At 40.2% G+C, this 20,141-nt stretch overlaps 1 protein-coding gene across 3 annotated transcripts in view; it reads right to left on the bottom strand.

Annotated features, from left to right (window-relative positions):
- The window catches only part of KCNIP4 (potassium voltage-gated channel interacting protein 4), a 475,310-nt gene that overhangs the window by 190,108 nt on the left and 265,061 nt on the right, over positions 1-20,141 (bottom strand). The window contains exon 1 of one of the 3 annotated variants that reach the window (XM_045522688.2): positions 17,786-18,622. The exons of the other annotated variants lie outside the window; for them this stretch is intronic. Within the exon in view, the coding sequence (XP_045378644.1) occupies positions 17,786-17,897 (112 nt within the window). The 5' untranslated portion in view covers positions 17,898-18,622. Of the gene's footprint in view, positions 1-17,785; positions 18,623-20,141 lie in introns of those variants that run through there. 3 annotated transcript variants of the gene reach the window in all.

Below are 20,141 nucleotides of genomic sequence, written 5' to 3'. Positions count from 1 at the left end.
CTTAAAAACATCTGTAAAGTGAGGAAAATAGGAATATCTACTCTGTTGTGTTATCGCAAGGATTAAATGTCTTGCTTAATGTCAGGCATATAGTACATTCATTGTGATTGTGCATAAAAAAGGAGAAGAAATTCCATAACAAATATCCACGTCTAAAGTGTTTACTTTTACTATTGCAAGGTTCTTTGTCAGCTCTTCAAATAATTCTGATGAAATAAGTGCACATATAATGAAAGCATGTGTGCAGAGACTGAGCTTGAATGCCCCCTTATTCCAAATCAGAGTTTCTTCAACGAGCTTCCACTTAATTTCCCTAAAATATTTTATAAGAAGTCAAGAGCATTTGTAAACACATTTATACCCTACAGAGTTCTAAAACAGAATTCAGGCAAGGAATAGTGGCTACAGTTGGCTAGGTTTGTATTAAATGACTTTCTTCAGAAACATTTTGACAAAATTAGGTACAGCCTGGGAAGCAATAAAGAATCTGTTTTTCTCATTCACTGAAAACTTCATTAGCTGACTCTCCTGTGTTCTGCTGGTCCTAGAGACACTAGGTACTGGTCTCTGTTCTGTCTCCTATGTACACCTGTTTGGTAGTGAATTTTTTACCCAGAAAAGATTTCATTATATGCACAGGGTGTGCGAACCCAGATATATGTGCAGAGAATGGGGATTCATGCAAAGCAACCCCCTCTTCCTGAGAAGGACCCCATCTAGCAGGGGCTACAACCCACTGAAAACTCTGACCGGAATGGATTTGTTCATTCAACTAGGACTGAGCACTACAAAGTTCTGGCACTATTTTCAGGGCTAGGAATCCACTAGTGAACTACCCAGAAGTATAAACAACTAAACAGACCATAAGCAAATTAAAGTCTATTAGAAAATAAAGACATACTTTGGGGACACATGAAACAGAAGAGGGGTCAGATGTCCTGGAAGAAATGGTAGGAGGCATGCAGTTTTAAATGGCAAGATCAGGGAAGGTCCCATGGAGACTTCTGAGATTTTTGATCACATGTGACTGAATGTTTGTAGTCCCCTAAATTTATAGGTTGAAACTGTAACCCCAACTGGATGGTATTTGCATATGGGCCTTTGGGAAGTAGTTAGGTCATGAGGGTGGAACCCTCATGAGTGGGGCTGGTGCACTTATAAGAAGAGGGCAGACAGCTAGGCAGCTATTTTCCCACTATGAGAGGATACAATGAGAAGTCGTCAGTCTGCCACCAGGAAGAGGGTTCTTACCAGAAACTGACCATGCTGGTGCCCTAATCTCAGACTTCCAGCCTCCAGAACTATAAGAATAACATTTCTTGTTTCAGCCACCCAGCCTATGGTCATTTGTCATAGCAGCTAAAGGACCAAGACAATGTTTATGAAACATATATATCAAAGACTTTTTGTATTTCTGAAAACAGACTGCTCTTCTTTTGTTTAACTTATGTCATGGGAAAGAAATGTCCTTAAACATTGGCCTATGTAATAAATGTTGAGTATTGAGGAATATTTTTCATTGCTTTTCTACTCTATAAATAGCAATGTATTTCTCAGGCCAAAAAATATTAGGGCTCAAGAAAAAATAAAATAGAACTTAAGAATTCAGTAAAAATTGAGTTTATATTTACTAGCTTTTCAATGATAATTCCCAAGGCCAATCTAAAATTCAAGGGAACAAATTATTTTTACATTTGGGATCATTTAATAAGCAAAGGGAATGTTTAGAAAAATCTCTGATAGCTCAAATAAAGAAAATATTCCTAAACTAAAGAAGTATTCAACTTCATCAAGCCTCTGCCCCCGTGTTCCACCAGACTACACAAAATCCTCTTTGTGCATAAAGGCTCAATTTCTGAGAGTTTGAAAGACATTATGGTTTTGAGAAATAAATTCATCTCCAGTGAAAAATGAAAGAGTCCCAAAACTCATCAGAGACAACAATTCAAACTACTGCTGAAAATGAACGAACAGTGTACATTGGGAACATACGCAGAGTTTTGTTTTGTTTTTTTAATGGAAATTGACTTCAGTAATTCAGATTTCCATTACTGTTACATAAACTTAAATTGCCTTGTAATCACTTGGGTGCTTGTTAAAAAATGCAAAATGCTAGGTCCAGTTGCAAGATGTGAATGTGAAAATAGAACCAGGGAATCTGCATGAGAATCGAGCACCCCGGATATTCGGACCCTAGGGGTCCCCAGATGGAAAACAATGGTCCCTGGAACACAATGAAAACAAAGAAACAAAAAAATCCACTTCTACTGAGGAAATATTAATGCACTGCACACAAGCTCACGGATATTTTCACACGCTTTGAATAGCAGTGGCTTTATAATTAACAGTCCATGTGAGCTTTAACCCACACAGCTAGCACTTTTATGTGGAGATTATCAAAGGTCAGCATTAGGCAAAAGTATCCTTTCCCCACCTTTCGGTTTCTATGACAACGCATCCTCCCTAAACCACCCTGGCATCACTTGACCCTCATTTTCTCCCTCTTTAGGGAGAAATGACTTAACTGATTAGTAAATTTGAAAAGGATAACTTCCCCCCTCCACTTAATTTCTCTCTTTTGTCATTCTGAAAGCAAACTGCCAACAAGAAGCAGGACTCTCCTGTGCTCTTGCAAACCTGACTCTCCCCAGGCAGCACCATCCTACCCATGCTGTGTGCTGGGGGTCCATCCAGGACAGCATCACCTCCGACTGAGAGTCCTGAGTCTGCCTAATTCTGGACCAGTCAGCAGGACCACGTGGCTCTCACACTGGGCTCAGCCTCTGACCTGGTTTCTTTCATTAACAGATCATATTAACACACTGCATCCTCCGTCTCCCACTATTTCATCTTAGTTCTTATTCCTTCAGAACAAAGTGGGGGTAAAAAAGGGATGCTGTCTGGCTCCTTTCAAAACCTTCAGAGTCAGAATAAGGGCTACTGTTAGATATATATGTAGGCTTCAGAGTAGCAATGGTGGTCATCGATCCAAACATTGAAACCGACAAGATACATTTGTACCATTTTATTTAAAAATAAACCTAAAAAGTTTTATTTCTTTTATCATTTTATTCATTCAGTACAAACAAAAGGAAACTAAAAGTAAAAATTCATACTATCCAAATCACATGTTGAACTGTTGAAAATTACTTAAAAATGTATAGATAGATTATGATATATGACTGACTCCCAATCTCAGCATTAGGATGTTTACTCAAATCGCTAAAGTGTCGCTGAACTCATCTATTATCCACCTGATCTAGACTTACAATAAAGCATAAACATTTAGTTAGAATATGCTGACAGAACAATACTGGGGAGTCATTTCATCTCTATAACCTTCAGTTTATTCATCTGTAAATGATAAAATGATAAAGGAAATGATCTCTTTGTAAATTTGAGGCAAAAACAAAATGGGCATACATAGCATAGTGATTTATAAGTAAGAAAGTACCATTATGAATTGTTTCTTTTATGAATTAGTATCCCCATTACTCAAGAATTTGATTTTTTCCAAGGAAATATGTAACTCTGCTGTATGTATTTCTCCACATTAAACAGCAATGATGCATTGAGGAAAGCCTGCATGCACTAGGAAAGGTGCTGTTATGTGCTGTGGATAATAAATACGAGCACATGATTCCTGCGCTCAAGAAACTGTTACTTAAAAGAAGGGAATAGGAGAGTGGAATGCTGTACAGTAAAAGTCACAAGGAAAGAGGAGATTAAAGAAATGAAAAGAGAATGGGCTTGACTTTAAAGACAGCCTCGACTCACCTGGATGGAAGGGAGCAGGCAGGTAATTTCAGGGAGGCAGAATCTGCCAGGGGTGCACATGCCGTGAGTGCTGGGGAAGTCGGGCAAGATGATTTCCTGCCCTTTGGTAAGCAGCTCACTAAGCAACATCCTGTTTCTTTAACGTAAACAAAATGCACGCCAGCTTTTTAAATGTGTTTTTTGGTAGGAATGTGGCAGAAATACGTTTTTTTAAAGTCTCCATAAAAATATCCCTTTGGATTTTTTCTTTTAACCAACTTTTCTAGCCTTTGAAGGACAAACAGAGCTAATATGGAGCAAGTAGTATATTATGGGGTAAGGCATTTATCATTATATTAGAAAATGTCTGGGGAAGATGATTTTAATTAGAAGGCACATTACATCAGTATTCTCTAGCGGCATATGGATTCTGGAGGAGGAAATCTCTCATTTCTTTACTCTGTTTCAAAGATCAATTGAAAATAATCCTATAACCAAAGAGAAGGTAGAGAGAAGGAAGTTGGAATGTCATTAAGTTTTACCTCTCTACCTGGGGTTTGCATCTACCCTTCTCCAGCATAGTTCTGAATATGGTCAGCACTCAATCATATTTAGGAGAAGGTACACAAAGAAGCAAAGCAAGGAAAGGATGGCCAGAGTTAGTCAGTTCCTAGCCTACACCCTTGCCTATATCTGGCACTGGCCTCAGAACCATAATGCACTTGATGCATCAGAAGGCTGTCTGTGCCTTACTGTGCAGAACATAAGCCAAGTCCCAGGTGAAGAATGTGGCACTATAAGGAAGTACCACTAACGGCACCATTTATAATGAAATGAGTGACAGTTCTCAAAGAGGAGGTGACATGGCATAGATGTCATGGCACATGGTCTCCAGTAACCCTTGTCCACTTGAAAACCTGTCCTCCCTTCCCAGCCTGAGAAAATGTATTTAAAGGAGCTGACAGGCTTTCCTTAAATAATTATTCCAGGGTTTAAATTGTTCCCTAAATAAAAGACATATTCAGGTCCCTCTGGAATGTGGTAGGGTGAGGAGGCTCATCTTCACGGAAAAATTTCTGGACTCACCTTAGTCAGCCATTGGAAAGAACAGTTCTTATTATTGGAAAATATGTGTATTTGAAATAGGTAGGCAGGTCAACTTGGAACTTTACAAAGATTTTGCAACTACAGAATTTCCCTGCTGATTTTGCATTTCCCTTGAATACACCTACAAAATGCTAACCTATATGTTAGTTTTATTGTTGTGTATTCTGGAAGAAATATACAGCAATGCAGAAGCCAGTTTACTATTTTGAGCATTGTATTTTTAGTATAAAATCTTGTTAGGGACACACAGCTTATGTGTAAACTTGTAATGAGGTCCATTCTCCAAGAGTTTTCGCTCTACAACCTCTGTTGTCATGGAGGAATGCATTTGGCTAATCAATTCCCTCTGTGTCTCCTTGAACATTTGCAATAAATAACAGGAAGGAGTTAATTCTGCTTTTCACTCAGGTGATGTTTAACAGCGTCCGCTAATTTCTCTTCAATGCATCAGTGATATTTAGGACTTGCTGAATATAGTGAAGACAGATGTGGGATTTGGGTGTTTGTTCAGGTGCTTCTGGCTTCTAATTATTTTATCATTATCCATTTTCCCCTGTAATTTGTTTAAATTTGGAATCACGTCACCAATTTACTTCATTGTTGCCAGTCCTTCAATATTCTCCTGTTTATTCATAATAGAGACTTTCTGTGACCAACTCATTAATAACCAAGAGTTTACTGAGATATAAAGTCGCTCATGTACTTAATTGTATTCAAATGGATGTCTGGGAAAGTACCTGCCCCCAATATATTACCTTGACCTTACTAATCCAGGAGCCTTCCAGTATTTCTTCACGTGTAGAGATTTAGAAAACAAACAAACAGTAAAACTTTAAGGAAGGTTAGAGTGAAGAAAACATGAGTTCTAGCTTCTGAAGTCTGTGGTCAATTTTAATTCTGCTGTCTGGTTACCTAAAAGTGAAACAAGTTCCTTAGCCCCTTTGCACACATTTCTTCATCAATAGAAGTGGGTGTACAAAATACCTATGGGCTATCTGACACGTGCAGAACCCAGCCTAGTGTGATCTGCAACACAAAGTGTTCAGAGTCGGCATAAAGAAAATTACGTTTTCGGCAGCTCTGTTCACAACGCCTGGGATCTTCCTACTGGCACTTATGCAAGAAGAGGAGACAGAAGTAATCATTAGAAAATTTGAGTTACAATATGGTGTGTTGCCTTGTCTCAAAATTATTCTATGTCTCAAAAATCACTCTACAAGTTTGAAGACCTATGAGTTTGGCATTTTGATGATCTCCATCTAATGTTCGAGGAAACTGAGGTACAAGAGGTTTGGTGATTTGCCTAGGACCCACAGTCAGCGTATTTCAGGGGTAGGGTTTGCCCGATGTCTGTCTATTTTCAAGGTTCAGCGTCTCCCAACCTCAGTACTGTCCCGTCCCTACAGCCAAGTACTACCCTTAGTTCACAGAGGGGCTCAGTGTAACTCAGTACTTCCTCATGGCAGGTAAGAGGAGGGAGTCTGACTGGACGGGCTTTCACACCTTCCTCCTCAAAGCATCTCTGATCCTTAGTTCCAGACTTTGTCACAGGAGCAACATGCCTGACAGTTTCACTTGAGATGAACACAGGCATACCTCTAAAAAGAGGCAGTACTCTCCCTTCCTGCCATTTAAATTTATCTCAGTCAAATGCATATGTAAGTAAGGCTCAGGAAATAGTTCTTAATAATAGCAATAATTTTATGTATTCCAACTTTCCTCCTAAATCCATACGGGCCCAGGAATTGCTTCATCTAGGGAAAAACTGTCTTTTTCTTTTCAATAAAAAAGCTGATGTCTACTAAATGTCAGCCCTGATGGCTGAGATGGGCATGATGATTCACAAGAGGTGAAGATCACTGCACAAATGGAGTGCATCCTGATTGACAAGAGAGCTGAACAGGAAGAGCATCTTCAAGCTACAACGTGAACGTTGCATCTGCACAAAATTATGATTCTTCATGTTGGTTTAAAAGGCATTAGCAACTCATCCCTAAGACACAGTTTTAAAATTACCACTGAGTTTGCCAATATGGTCTTTCGTGTCCACCTTCAAAAGGTCCACCTTCAAAAATGTCCCCTAATCAACAGGACATGGCGGTAGAGCAGTGAGGACAAACCACTGGACTCTACATCACAGCAGGGCAAGAAAACTTGTGCCACTGCTTTGAAAAGCAATCTTATCTCAAATATACATCAGGATACTTGATACGGTCCATTCTCTTGTTCCACTCACTTTTCTTCTAAAGCTCTATCCTAAGAATATATTTCTAAATATATAAGCAACTTCACATACAAAGGTTTTATTATAGGATTTTTCAAATGCTAGACAAAATGCAAATAACTTACATGCTGTACAATCAGGGTAAGTGACTTATATCACATAAATTTATAGAATCTAATATAGGCATTAAAATATTTATGAAGGATCTACAATCTAATATAAAAAGATTTCTGCTCTACTGTTGAATTTAAACCTACATAAAATTTTATACATACAGTAATATTATGAAATTTAAAGGAACAAATCTGCATGTAGAAAAAAACTGAAAGGAAATAAGTAAAAATATTACCGGTGGTTATTCTTTGAATGGTGGGACTATGGGCATTTTCTTTATATTTCTTTCTTTTTGTATATTTATAAACTTCTTACAATGATTGTTTATTACTTAAATAATGGAAAAGCATACCTTTTCCTACCACTCATGTTTGCAATTGGAAACTCATGTTTCCAATGCTATCATCTTTTCACATTTAAATGCAGTTTAATGACTTATAAATATATGTTTATAAAGAGATTTACAAATTGTGTTTGATCATTCCTCAACCCAGTGGTTCTCAAAGTAGTGGGAGGTGATTTTGCCTGTTCTCCTTCCCCCTGGGAGATTCAGCAGGGCCTGGGGACACTTGGTTGTCTCAGTTTGGAGAAAGGTACTACCAGCATTTAGTAGGTAGAAGCCTGGGATTCTCCCAATGGCCCTATCATGCATAGGACAGCACCCACAACAAAAAATTACCCAGCCGAAAATGCCAGTAGTGCTGAAGCTGAGAAACCCTGCCTTAGAAAAACATTATATTGTCTAAACATTATAGTAATTCAAGACTGTAATGGGAACTCTATTACCAGAACCTCTTAATATACTTTCCTATCGATTATCTATCCATCCATCTACTCACCCACAAGACATTGAGGATGCAGAGATAAGTGCTCCACCTATGTGATGCTTGAAGTTTAGTGAAAGAGAAAAAGACAGAAATCAAGAGTTTAATGTCACCTGAGGTGCTAAGATAGAGTGCTTTGGGATAACAGCAATGGGCACTTCAGCCAGCCAGGTGGTTCAAGGGAGGCTTTCTGGAACAGATGGCTCCTGATCTGAGCTTAAAGGATAAGAAGGAGTTAATCAGGTGAAGACCAGTGAGAATTTTACTCTAAAGGAAGGACAGTGACAGTACAGGCAAAGCCATGACACATGAAATAGCACGGGGTGCTTGGGAAATGATGAGTTTGTCACCCATGGGACATAAAATGGGCACAGGTGAGGGTGGGGAAGAGGCAGAGAGGCCTCAGGGCCAGAGTACCTTTTTTCTGCTTCAGGAAGTCAAAAAATGCTTCCCAGAGAAGGAAGAATATGAACTTAGAGCTTAAAGTTGAAATGATGTCTCCAGGAATATGAGGAGGGAAGGGCATTCTAAGAGAGAGAGCAGTATGTGCAAAATTTGGGTAGCTGGAGACGACACAAAATGCTCAGGGAACTTCAGTAGAGTGTTGCTGGAACATGAATTTGGGAATAAAAGGAAATAGAAGGATAAATGACCAGAGATGATGATGGACAAGGAGGCACTGGTCTGATCCTGACCTCTGTATCATAGGCAAGGACATGGAGATTTTATTTTATAAGTGAAACAGAAGAACCTTGAGCATCAGCTCAGTTGCTATGTTTTAAAAGTTTTCTCTTTTGAGACTATGAAGTCAGATTGGAAGAACGTGGGAAGGGGATGGGGTTAAGATGAGACAAGTATATTGATTTAAAGGGACAAGCCATCAAAGATGAAGTGAGACACTCACTGATATGTATTTATTGAGCCTCCATGATATACTTTGTACTGCTTTGGACCCTGTGGAAACCTGGGGAAAATTCACCCTGTACAGAGGTAGAGTGGTCCCTTTCCTCTAGGTGAGGGGAAAATGAATGGACACAAATTACATGGCTTGGAGAACAGTGCACAAAGGCCTATTATTATCCATTACATGCTGTCTGACATACATCAGGACTGACTGAATTCAGATTAAGGACGGAATGTGGGATTAGAGAGAGGGTAGATTTTGATCTGGGTTGAAATGGGGAAATATGGGTGGCATTTGGGTAGGAGAAGGCATTGTGGGAGAAAAGAGAGGAATGTGAGTGAGGACTTAGAAACTGGGATCAACAAGCATTTTGCATGAAAATGCAAAACTAGGTTTTATCAATTGTCTGTAGTTCCCAAGGATGTGTGATGCTGAGTGCTAGAAGGGTCACTTAGATTCAGCTCAAAGGTCACCTCTATGAGTCCTTTCTGAAGTTCCCCACCTTCTAAATAGTCAGTTTCTTATGTCCCAATACTCCCTGCACAGATTTGAAACCAGGGAAATTTACTAAACCAATTTGTCTGCATGTAAATCCCTCTTAGCCAAAACTGTGCCTTTAAGTCCCCAAGCACAGCACCTGGTACACAGATCACTTTTAAAAATCGTTATTTCATGGATAATTGAATGAATGGCCATATTTAGTAAGACGTATGATGGAAGTGAAAAACAAAGACAGCAGTGATACTAATGCTATAAGTAATATAAAATATTTGGTAAGCTTGGGGTTCCAGGCACTGTGCTAAGCATGATTTTAACAAATATCATTGAATTTATGTCTCACAATAATCCTATGAGGTAGGATTATTGTTATTCTCCCCATTTTTGAGAGAACTGACATTCAAGGTAGTTATAAACTTTTTCCAAGACAATGTAGACCATCAAAAACAGAGCTAAGAACTGACTTCAGGTCTGCCTCATTTCAAAGAATATGAACTTACCCACTATTTACATATTCTTCATTTTCAAGAGAATTTAGACTTAAGGTGATTTTACCTTTTTTAAAAAAAGTTCATTGATCCAATGTATTTGTCCTTGACCCAAAAGACTCAATGTAACACAATACTCTAAAGACCAGTTTACTTTGAAGATTTGAAATGTGTCTTTAATAAGCCCACAAGAGTTTATAAACTCAATGAAAAAGGCAAGCGACAATGAAACCCAGACAAAAATCAGTAAGAAAGGGAGACCCTAACTGTCTAGCTCCAGTATAGACTCACTGCATAACACAATCACATGAATGGCTTACGCTACATAGCAACCCTCTAAATTGGCCTAGAAATTGTGAAATTAGGGGAAGGGAAGACATTTTATTGCACAGACACCTACATCCTAATTCAGCTCACTTGCTAATTTGGCAGATAATTCCATCAACCCCAAAGAAGGACTAGACCCCCCCATCCACTCAGTGAGACTAAGGGCTCAACAAACCTGCACGAGTTTCCCAGAGGCAGCATCTCACCGGCCTGAGACCCCTTCTCAACTGATTCCTTTGTTGCCAACTCTAGTCCGGGGGGTTGGTAAATTTCAGCAAAAGGTCAAATCCACTCTGCTACCTGTTTTTGTATGACCTTTCAGCTGTGTTGTATGACATATACAATGGTTTGAAAAAATGATATTTTTTCAAGATTAAAAGATTCAAGATTAAAAAAGATAATATTTTGTGAAAGAAGAAAACTATGAAATTCAGGTTTGAGTCTCTATAAATATTTATTGAAACACAGTCACATCCGTTCGTTTTCACATGCCTTGTGTCACAACAACAAAGTTGAGGAGTTAGACTGCATGACCCACAAAGGCTAAAATACGATAGAACAAGCTGACTGGCAATGGTTCTAGAATAAAGCTCAACAGGTGCCAAACATCCATGAACGTTGTGAGTGTGGCCTTTCAGACTTGTGGTGTAAGTCAGTGGTTCTTGAAACGTGCTCCGGACCAGCAGCACCAAGCCACAGTGAGAAATCACTTGAAATGCAAATTCTCAGACCCTAACCTAGATCTGTTGAATCTGAAATGCTTAGAGCAGGAACTAGCAACCTGTGTTTTAACATGCATCCAGGTGATTCTGATACACAGAAAGCTTGAGAACCACTGACATAACACAAGGACTTTGAATGTGTTATCTTAGCCCATCATAATTACAAGAAAGGCACTGATTGGCTTCTGTTTATATTCCAAGTCCTGAGCTAGATCTCTCACTTACATTATTCCCTACAATAATCTTGAAAGGTGGGATTGGTTAGCCTGACTTTACAGGAAAAGAAACTCAAGATCAGGAAGGTTAAGTGATTTGCTCAAAGTTACTGAGTCAGGACTTAACCTCAGAGATAACTTGCCCCTCACTTGACTCTGCCCTCCTCCTTGTCCTGTGAGGAGGGAGAGCAGCCCAGAGACCCTGAGGGAGCTGCCCTACTCTGTCAGAGAGGCTTCAGCATTCTCTTGTTGAATATAAACAATGGCACAGAATGTCAACACCAGACAAGACCACTCCATACCTACAACTGAGCAAGATAAGGCAAGATTACACCATAATCACATCAAGAGAAGGCAAAACATGAACTTTGTTTAAACCACAAAAACAACCAAATATCCGCCATTCTCATTAATGTAGCTTGTTCTTTGCCAATTACTTCTTTAGCCTCTGTCCAGTCTTTTAAGTCTGTATCAGATTTATTAAGCCAATTACCCTGGCTTCTTGACTTCACTCAACCCAGAACAAAGCACAGCTTCCTAAATCCCGTAAGTCCTTTCTAACACTCCATTACCAAACGCCCCACAGTTCTCCATCGTGTGTGTCCTCCCTTTCTGCAAAAAGGAAAGAAGCCAAATTGTTTGACCACAGGTGTGTTCCTTATGATCTTTGGCTGGATATCATTGACATGTACAACCCCTCCACCCTCATTCTTCCTCACTAAGATTCCAGCTTTCTGCTCCAGGCTGTGGTAGGAAGTGGGTTCCCAAAGTAAGCAAAACTGAAAAATAATAGTCCCCAAACTAGTCAGTTCCAAGTACGTTATCAAGTTAATTACAGACACTTAAACTGACTAATGATGTCTTAATTTAATGGAATTTTTTAGAACAAATGTGATCACAAATAATGACTTTAGGAAACTGCTTTTCTTAAAAATTCCTTCTTTTAGCTTCTAGTCTTTACTTATCAAAGTCTTTTGATCCCTCAACTCATCAGACTTCAAATGCCACCACCTTTGTGCAGCCTTCCCTGAAATCTTCCAACTGGATGGGATGGCTCTTCTCTTTGTGTTTTCTAAAGGCCTTGATCCCTCTCACCAGACACTTTTCAATCTTGGATTAGTTATTCATGAGCTGTTTGGTCTTTACCTAATTTGCAAATACCCTAAGGACGGTAAAATACCCCATGTCCTCTATTCCCCTTCACACAGTAGGTACTTAGTGCATATTTGTTCAGTTTCACTTAGACATCTAAGTTTTTTTTTTTCTAGTTGTGGAGTTGAAAGGTCTACTTTCCCAGCCAAATTAAAGTCCATCTAAGCTGGGCTTTTTCAGCTCACTGATGGAGGTCTCATTTGAAATTATGGCCCAAGGCCAAAAGGTTCTAATGAACAGCTGTCTCAGATGCCTTTGGTGTGTGGGTATCTCTGCTTTGCAGGGGAATTTTGATGTGAAATCTTACTAGCAGAAAAAAAAAAAAGAAAGAGTAAAAACAAATCATAATCAACTAATCAACAGTTTCCAGGCTACTTTGGGAACTTGAAAGAGGCACTAGAGGTTCTCAGTTCTGCAGCACCAGCGTGCACTGGCACGACTACTCCACAGGAGTAAATTACACTCAGGCCGTAATTCTTTTAGTGTGTTCTACATACCAAGCACTGCGCTAGCTGGCAAGGTTCATTATATAATCAAGGAGAGGGAACAGAACTATATTACTTCCCCTTCACATTTTATTTGTTGTTCCAGGACTTCCACATTTTATACCAAGTCCCTATGTCGATATTACCTCACCTAGAGCCCTGCATATAGAACTTGTGCAAGCATCTTTCTGACATATGAAATTGATAAACTTCTCTTCATCCATAAAATCCCATCTTAGAAGCCACCTCCTCTGGGGAGTCATCTCTGATCACTTCTGTCTCTTCCACGTGGGTTTAACAAATAACAAAGTATTGGTAATCATTGCAGCTGGATGATGGGTACGTAAAAGCTCATTATACTATTCCCTGTACTTTTTGTGCGTAAACTTTTCCAAAATTAAAAAGTTCGAAATAATTGAACACCTTGCAAGATGTCAGATATATTTTTCAGAATTTTAAAGTCCCCACCATAAACAAAGCTACTATATCTGCAGCTACAACCTCTGTGTGCCCCAGATATCTTTCTTTTCTCATAAGAACTCTATTTAAAGCCAAACAACATTGCCCTGAAATTGAAAAAAAAAATGCCACTTCAGAACAGGTGCAGGTCAAGGATATTATACTAAACATGAGTTTCTGGAAAAACTGGAAATTGACAGCTTACAGTAAAGATTTTGTCAAGAAGGGCCATCTGTGGATTTTTGCCCTTGTCTCTCAGCTGAATTGTTCCAGAAGTATAACTGGTACCTCTGCTTCCACTCTCTTACCTGTGGACTCATCTTCACCTACTCCAAGACTGGCCCACCCAAAACACTGGGCTGCCATACTGTTCATTGCTCCCCCAAAGTTGAAGACTTCGTGTCAATGGCTCTTCATGGGTGATGGAACAAGTACCTCCTCTCAGCATTGCACCCCAGGGGCCCCTTCAGCCACATTCATTTCAACATTCTGATGCCCATGTGCTACAAGCCGCTGCGCTTCTCCACGAAAAGTACCCTCTGTCAGGGCTCAGAGTCACAATTCAAGCTCTTTGCTCAGCCTAGAATATTATTTCCCCATTCTGCCATCTGGGAACTCCTTACACCGTTAAGTCCTGTACAACTGTTTGTTTTTTTTTTCTCCATGAAGCCTTCCCTCGAGCCCTTTCCAGAATGTTCCACACCATCTGTGCCTCTACAGGCCATTTCTGGGCTTATGCTCAGTGGTTAATCTGTCTCGCTTGGTAATTAGTTTCCATTTCTAGAATGTAAGCTTCCTGAGGGCACATTCCTTTAATGTTCATCTTGTCCCTTCCCACCATCCCGGTCAATGCCTAACAGAGGACCCCGCACACATTTTGAATCCAATAAGACACAGATTACATGCAAAACTGTGAAATGATGAGATTAATCTTGTGCGTGTTCTTCATCATTCCCTTTATTAATGAGTGGGTATTTGTAAAACCTCAAATCATTATATTAAAATCCCATTAGTCATTTTAATCCTCTTTACAAATTGCTTTTGCTTCCCGAACCTTGAATTTCAACTAAAAGAGAATTATTTTTTAAAACAAGGCTTTATCAAAATCAGAATCTAATCTAAGTGAGAGCAGAAATGTTTCTCTTTACCCTTTTCTATCTGTGGCTAATTCTCAATGGCCCTTGTAGACGGTAATAATAAGGTAACACTGCTTTGCCCTGACCCTAATACAGACACACTCATTCAAACAGACTCAGACTACTTTCTAAGTTAATCAATGCAGAGAGTCATATTAGAGAAAGTGCTCTACAGTGGCACCAGTGAAGAATCACTGCCCTCTGAAGACAGTATAAAAGTTCAGTGTTGCCTAAAAGAAGCTCACAATTCTGCTCTGGGCCTCATCTTTACTTCTTTACCAAAAAGAAAGGCTAATTCTCTGGCCTTTCTCTCGGCCATATTTTCTAAGTGGTGCCATTTCAGGGAAATGTTTTGCAATCTACATTGGAATAGCCCTTTTTGGCCTTTTTATCATTTGCAGGTACAAAGGATGAAGGACTTGATGATCTGATATTTTATGGCTTGCTCTGTAAATGATTTTTTTCTTATACTTCCACTTGGCTGGTGATCAAAAAGTCTAAGTTCTGTTTCTGCTTGGACACTGTCACAGTCTGAGAAAACATAGATAGGAGGCCGAGGCTAGAATTCCCATGATTTTATCGGGTCCCATTGTTGGATTCTACTCAGACTAGCTATTCATGGACATTGAATATGTTACAGATGGTCAAAACTTGGTGCAAATCTGAGAAGGAAAGGGGCTCAGGAGACCACTTGGTTTGCTTTTGTTCTAACCCTGAGTCTCACGTGTGATAAAGCTGGTAGTCTGGCTTAGCTTGCTCACATGCCATGCTTGGGTCCTACACTTGGGTTGGGATCAAAGCCTTCCAGAAGCTGTGTAGGATACTGTGTAATCTTATTTCCTATGAATGTATTTCCCTCAGCTATCTCATAGGATGTTAGTAGACAGTTCAGGAATTCAGGAAGTTCCCCATCTATGTTTTCATTAACTCTCTTTCCCAATATTAGGGACGAGAAATAAATGAAAAGTGTGTTGCGATAGGAAAAGCACTTATGGGATTCACAGTCTTTGCATTTGGTGCTGTCTCTGCTCCCAGTTAGTGCTGTTCTGATAAGTCAGTTACCATCTCTGGGTTGCAGTTGTCTCCTATGTAAAATGAGACAGTTGGACTAGATCAGCTTTTTTAAACATATACTTCAGAACAAAAATGTGTTTTTCCCCATTTTTCTACTTGTCAAGTATTTATACCACATGCATGGTGGTAACCTGTATCTTTGTATTTTAGCACAACCAAGGCTTACACACTGAATCAAACTTGGTAACTCTGCTTCCAATTTCTTACCTCTGGACTCATCTTCATCTACTCCAAGACAAGCTCATTGGACATTTTACATAACTTCTCTAAACGTACAGGCACAAGGCACACCACCTGTATATGTGTGTGTATGGAGACAGAGGTTCATATATGGTCATGGAGATTATCTGGATATGAACATGGATACCTGTCCCAAGAAAGACATTTCAGACTAGCTGAAAATTCTGTGATTTGAGTTGGGGCAATTAGGTTTACAATTCTACTTTTTGTATTGTTGGAACTCAAATTTGAAGGTGTCTGAAAATCTTCAACTTTAACTGACATAAGATAGAACTTAGAGAATAAAAGCTGAGTCATTTGCAGAGGTCTTTGGCAAACTTGGGACATTTGACTTTAAACATTACCAACACTGGCAATAAAAGAATCATGTGCTCTCCTAGGGCCATGAAGGTTGACTTTCTCAAATATCCCCATGGTGGTTATTCTTTAGAGACTGCTTCAGCTAGCTTTGAAATCAAGCCATCTTGAAGATAGTGCACTAAAGTGGGGGGCTATGGTTCAACCAAGTCCAGAGAATAAAAACTAATTTGGAGAAAAAATGAAACAGAGGCAAACTATTCAAGAGAAACCAAAATGATCTTATCTGTGTTTTGTTAAGACACCAATGGTGCATGAAGGCAGAAATTTCAAAACAATGTAAAATTGTGTAGAAGTTGAAGAAATTTGTTTATATATTGTTTTCCTTCCAGGAAAAATGTAGGGTTAAATGAAATTACTCCCACAGTTAAATAAAATTACTGTGTGATATGAGAAAAAGAAGAAACTATCTTCTGAGATTTTACTTAATCCTATTACAATATTATTCTTACATGTGCCTCAGCAGAACTTGTCACAGATTGAGGATACTTTTAAAAAAGATACAAAGATTGGATGAGGACTTCTGATGTTCTCATACTGGTCTAAACAGTAGAACATAATGAACTCATTTTTAGAAACCAGAACTTACTGGAAGTAAGATACACTGACCATTATTAACGTATTAACAGAAACAACCTGTATATTGGATGTAGTTTGGGGTCATGTCATAGCTATCAGGTCCTAGCCCCTTAACTCTGTTAGAAAGATTAGAAGCACGGGTAGGCAGGCTTAAATATTTTCATCATCTTTCTACATTACACACAAAGTGAGAAGTAAATATTCATAAAGAACTTGGCAGTAAGAGATCATATCCTTATCCAGAATGAATACTAGCAAGTGTCTCAGGAAATCAATTCTTTCACTTGAGAAGAAAGGAGAGCTTGGATATAGAATTGATATCAAATAATTAGGGTTTAAATAATTCAAAGCATGCTATTTCAGTAGAAAAAATATTTCATTATGTGTGTATACACATATATATCAAGCTATTAAAGGAAATTTAATCAATTTTTTAAAACTCTCTAATCTTTGAATAATAGAATTGATTTGGGTAGTAAAATTTATATTAGACAGATAAAATACTGGTAACAGTAATGCTGTCTTATGCTTATATGGGTTTCCACTCAAGATAAATGAACAGAGTGGCTCATTGGGAAATGTAAATTAAACACTTTTGCAAATTAAGTGTTCAAAGCACATTTTTGCTAAGCATTCATCAACTCAAATTTAAATCAAAAGTTTATCCATTATATGTCATAATCAATAACCCAGCTCCACCCCCGCACCTCCTAACTAATGAGGCAGGCACATATTCCCCTTACAAGTCAGGGTCCCCCTCCAGAGGATGGAATTACTAATGGCACTAAGGCGTGGTAGCCAACATGAAACTTGACAAGCAAAACAGCACTCTGTAATATCCCTCCATGGCATAGAAACCTAACTTCCCGCCTTGAAAATGTGTTTAACCCATATCACCTCAAACAGGCTTCAAATAGAAAGAGAAAAGCACAATATCCCTTCCTTCCCAATGTCAAATATCTGAGTAAACAGCAATGAACTGCCCCGTGCTAGACGGCTCCACGTCAAGCATGCATATTTTAAAACTTTTACTTTGCGTGTTAAGCCTCCTCAACTTCTACAGCGTCTGTATCCGGTTCTGAACCAGACCTGACCAACGGCACAGATGGGAGCGACCACTTTACCTTCCGAAAAATCAATCAGTCCCAGCAAATGAAGCAGCTTCAGAGACGCACATATAATCACAACAATACCCACTGTCTGCAGTCCTTCCGACTCCCACTCGAGAGTCAACATCCTTCAGGCTGGTAGCGCATCCCAGCCTCCGAACCCCTTCGGAGTGGAGGGAGTTAATTAGAATCCGAGCAATATCTGGCTTGGAAGAAAGACTCGCGAGGGGGAAAAGTGAGCAGCTCCTCGAAGATGTACCGGGCAAAGCAGTGGCTCCCCGGGGCGAGGACCGACCCGGGCTGAAGTCCAGGCTCTCATACTGATGCTGCCATTTGCCCGGTGGGGGTCCCTCAACTGCAGCGCGCCGACCTCGGCACTCTGCGCTGCAGCCAGCGAGTACTCGGACTTAGAGCTGCGGGGGAAACATCTGTTGGAGAACTGGAGACTTTGCTGTGTCCGTGGAGAGAAGGGACACGACACTCCCAGGAAACTTGCCCTGGAGAGCACAGCGGCGCTCGGCGCGCTGACAACGCAACCCCGGGCTCGGCAGTGCGGTCTGCGGGCTAGTTTGCAGCCTGGGAAGCTCGCGAATGTCCCCTTTTTGCCACAGCAGCCGCGCTCTCCTCCCAGAGCCTGCTCCGCGAAACAGCTCAACCTGCTCGCTCTCGGGATGCTAGGGAAAAATCAATTTTGGTGGCTGGTGCCTATCGCGCCTTTAAAAACGCCTCTGTGGAAGCCCATAGGCAGCTTTTCTAGGGAGAAAAGTGCAGAAGCAAAATATCCGTGATGCAATGGCTTTTTCAAGCGGGAGCATCCAAGCCATCGCCCACCTGCCGCTCCACTGGGGCTGTTCTGGTCCCCACTGGTACATGATTGAGAGCATTATTAGGGAGATTGATTTAGTCCTTATATTTACAAACATGGAAGGAGGGTGGGGCAGAGCCAGTCCTTGTAAGAACATTGCTGTTCAGTAACTGCCCCCTGGAGGGTGAGCGGTACTAATACCCTTAAATTCTTGCTTCAGCCTGTCTCAAAACAAAGTTTCACAAACTTCCCTGATGATAAAAATCACCCGGGGTGCTTGTTAAAAACACTCTTTTGTGGACAGTCTGATTCAGAGGATTCCGGAGTTTTTATTCTTAAACTAGAAGGTTCTTATCAGGAAAGCATGGATGGCGCTGTTCTGAAAGATCGCAGGGGGCGTTCAGTTCAGAACCAAATGGAGCAGCCTGGGCCGCCTTGCTGGAACGGTCACGGATTCTGGGCTATGCCAGGATCACGCTGGCTTAATTACTCTGCCAGTTGTCTCTGCTGTGCTGAAGCCCAACCCAAGAGTGGCGCTGAAAACCATCAACTAGGACCCTGTATGCAAAGGGATTTTTAGTCTCTGGAATTCACTAAAAAACATAAGGGCTTACGAGTAATGTCTGAGACCCCACTGGGTACTTCCTGGTTCTGCTACTTCCTTGCTGTGCTATTTTTCTTTTTTTTTCTTTTTTGAGAGACAGTTAACCGTTCTGAAAACAGTTCTTCCTTTGTGAAATTGTGATTATGCTTCAATGCTTTAATTAAAGGTCTCCATCTGAAGGGAATTCTGGGAACTAAGAGTGGTTGTCACAATAGTTAACATTTTCTGAGCACTTACCAAGTGCTCATCAATGTTAGAGTGATTTATCAACAATTAACTTACTCCCACAGCTCTGTGTGATAGGAATTATGGTCATCTTCATTTTATAAGAGAGGAAACTGAAGCACAAAGAGGTCAATTTGTCAAAGCTGCTGCCACAGTGCTTGGTAGGCATTGAAAATTCATTCTTTCATTCAGTTATCCTCTAACATTTATTATGATAAAATGGGAAATAGTGTTCAAACCTATCCTTTAGGGAGTTATAGGTTAATAAAGGAGGCAGGCATGAATTCGAATGTGACCAATAAATGCACCAGCACTTGAGTAGATGTCTTTGAGGGTACAGTGGAAGCACAAGAAGGGAAAGTCAGCTCCACCTGGGGAAAGGTGGGTGGTGGCAACGGGAAGGAGACCTCATAGAGGTGACCATCAGTAATGGTAGCTGGCATTGTCAGTAGGACTACTATGTCATACACAGGTTTCAGGGCAGGTAGACTTGGGGTAAGTCCTGGTTCTGTCAATTGCTTGTTTTGTGAGCTAGGGAAACCACTCCATCTCTGATTCTCATTTTTCTAAACTCAAGATGGGAATGCAGCTGCCTTCTTCTCACGGTAGATGTGAGAGGTAACTGAGATTGTGGAGGGCCGAGCCCAGTCCCGGGTGTTGCCCTGCTCGGCACAGGGTAGTTTTGGGATCATGACAGAGGCTCTGCTGAGTCTAGAAGGATGATGTGACTTTGCTCT

The sequence above is a fragment of the Camelus bactrianus genome, chromosome 2, assembly GCF_048773025.1.
Source record: "Camelus bactrianus isolate YW-2024 breed Bactrian camel chromosome 2, ASM4877302v1, whole genome shotgun sequence".
Taxonomy (NCBI): domain Eukaryota; kingdom Metazoa; phylum Chordata; class Mammalia; order Artiodactyla; family Camelidae; genus Camelus; species Camelus bactrianus.
Note: the sequence above shows the minus strand (reverse complement) of the source record. Positions and strands in the feature narration are given on the sequence as shown.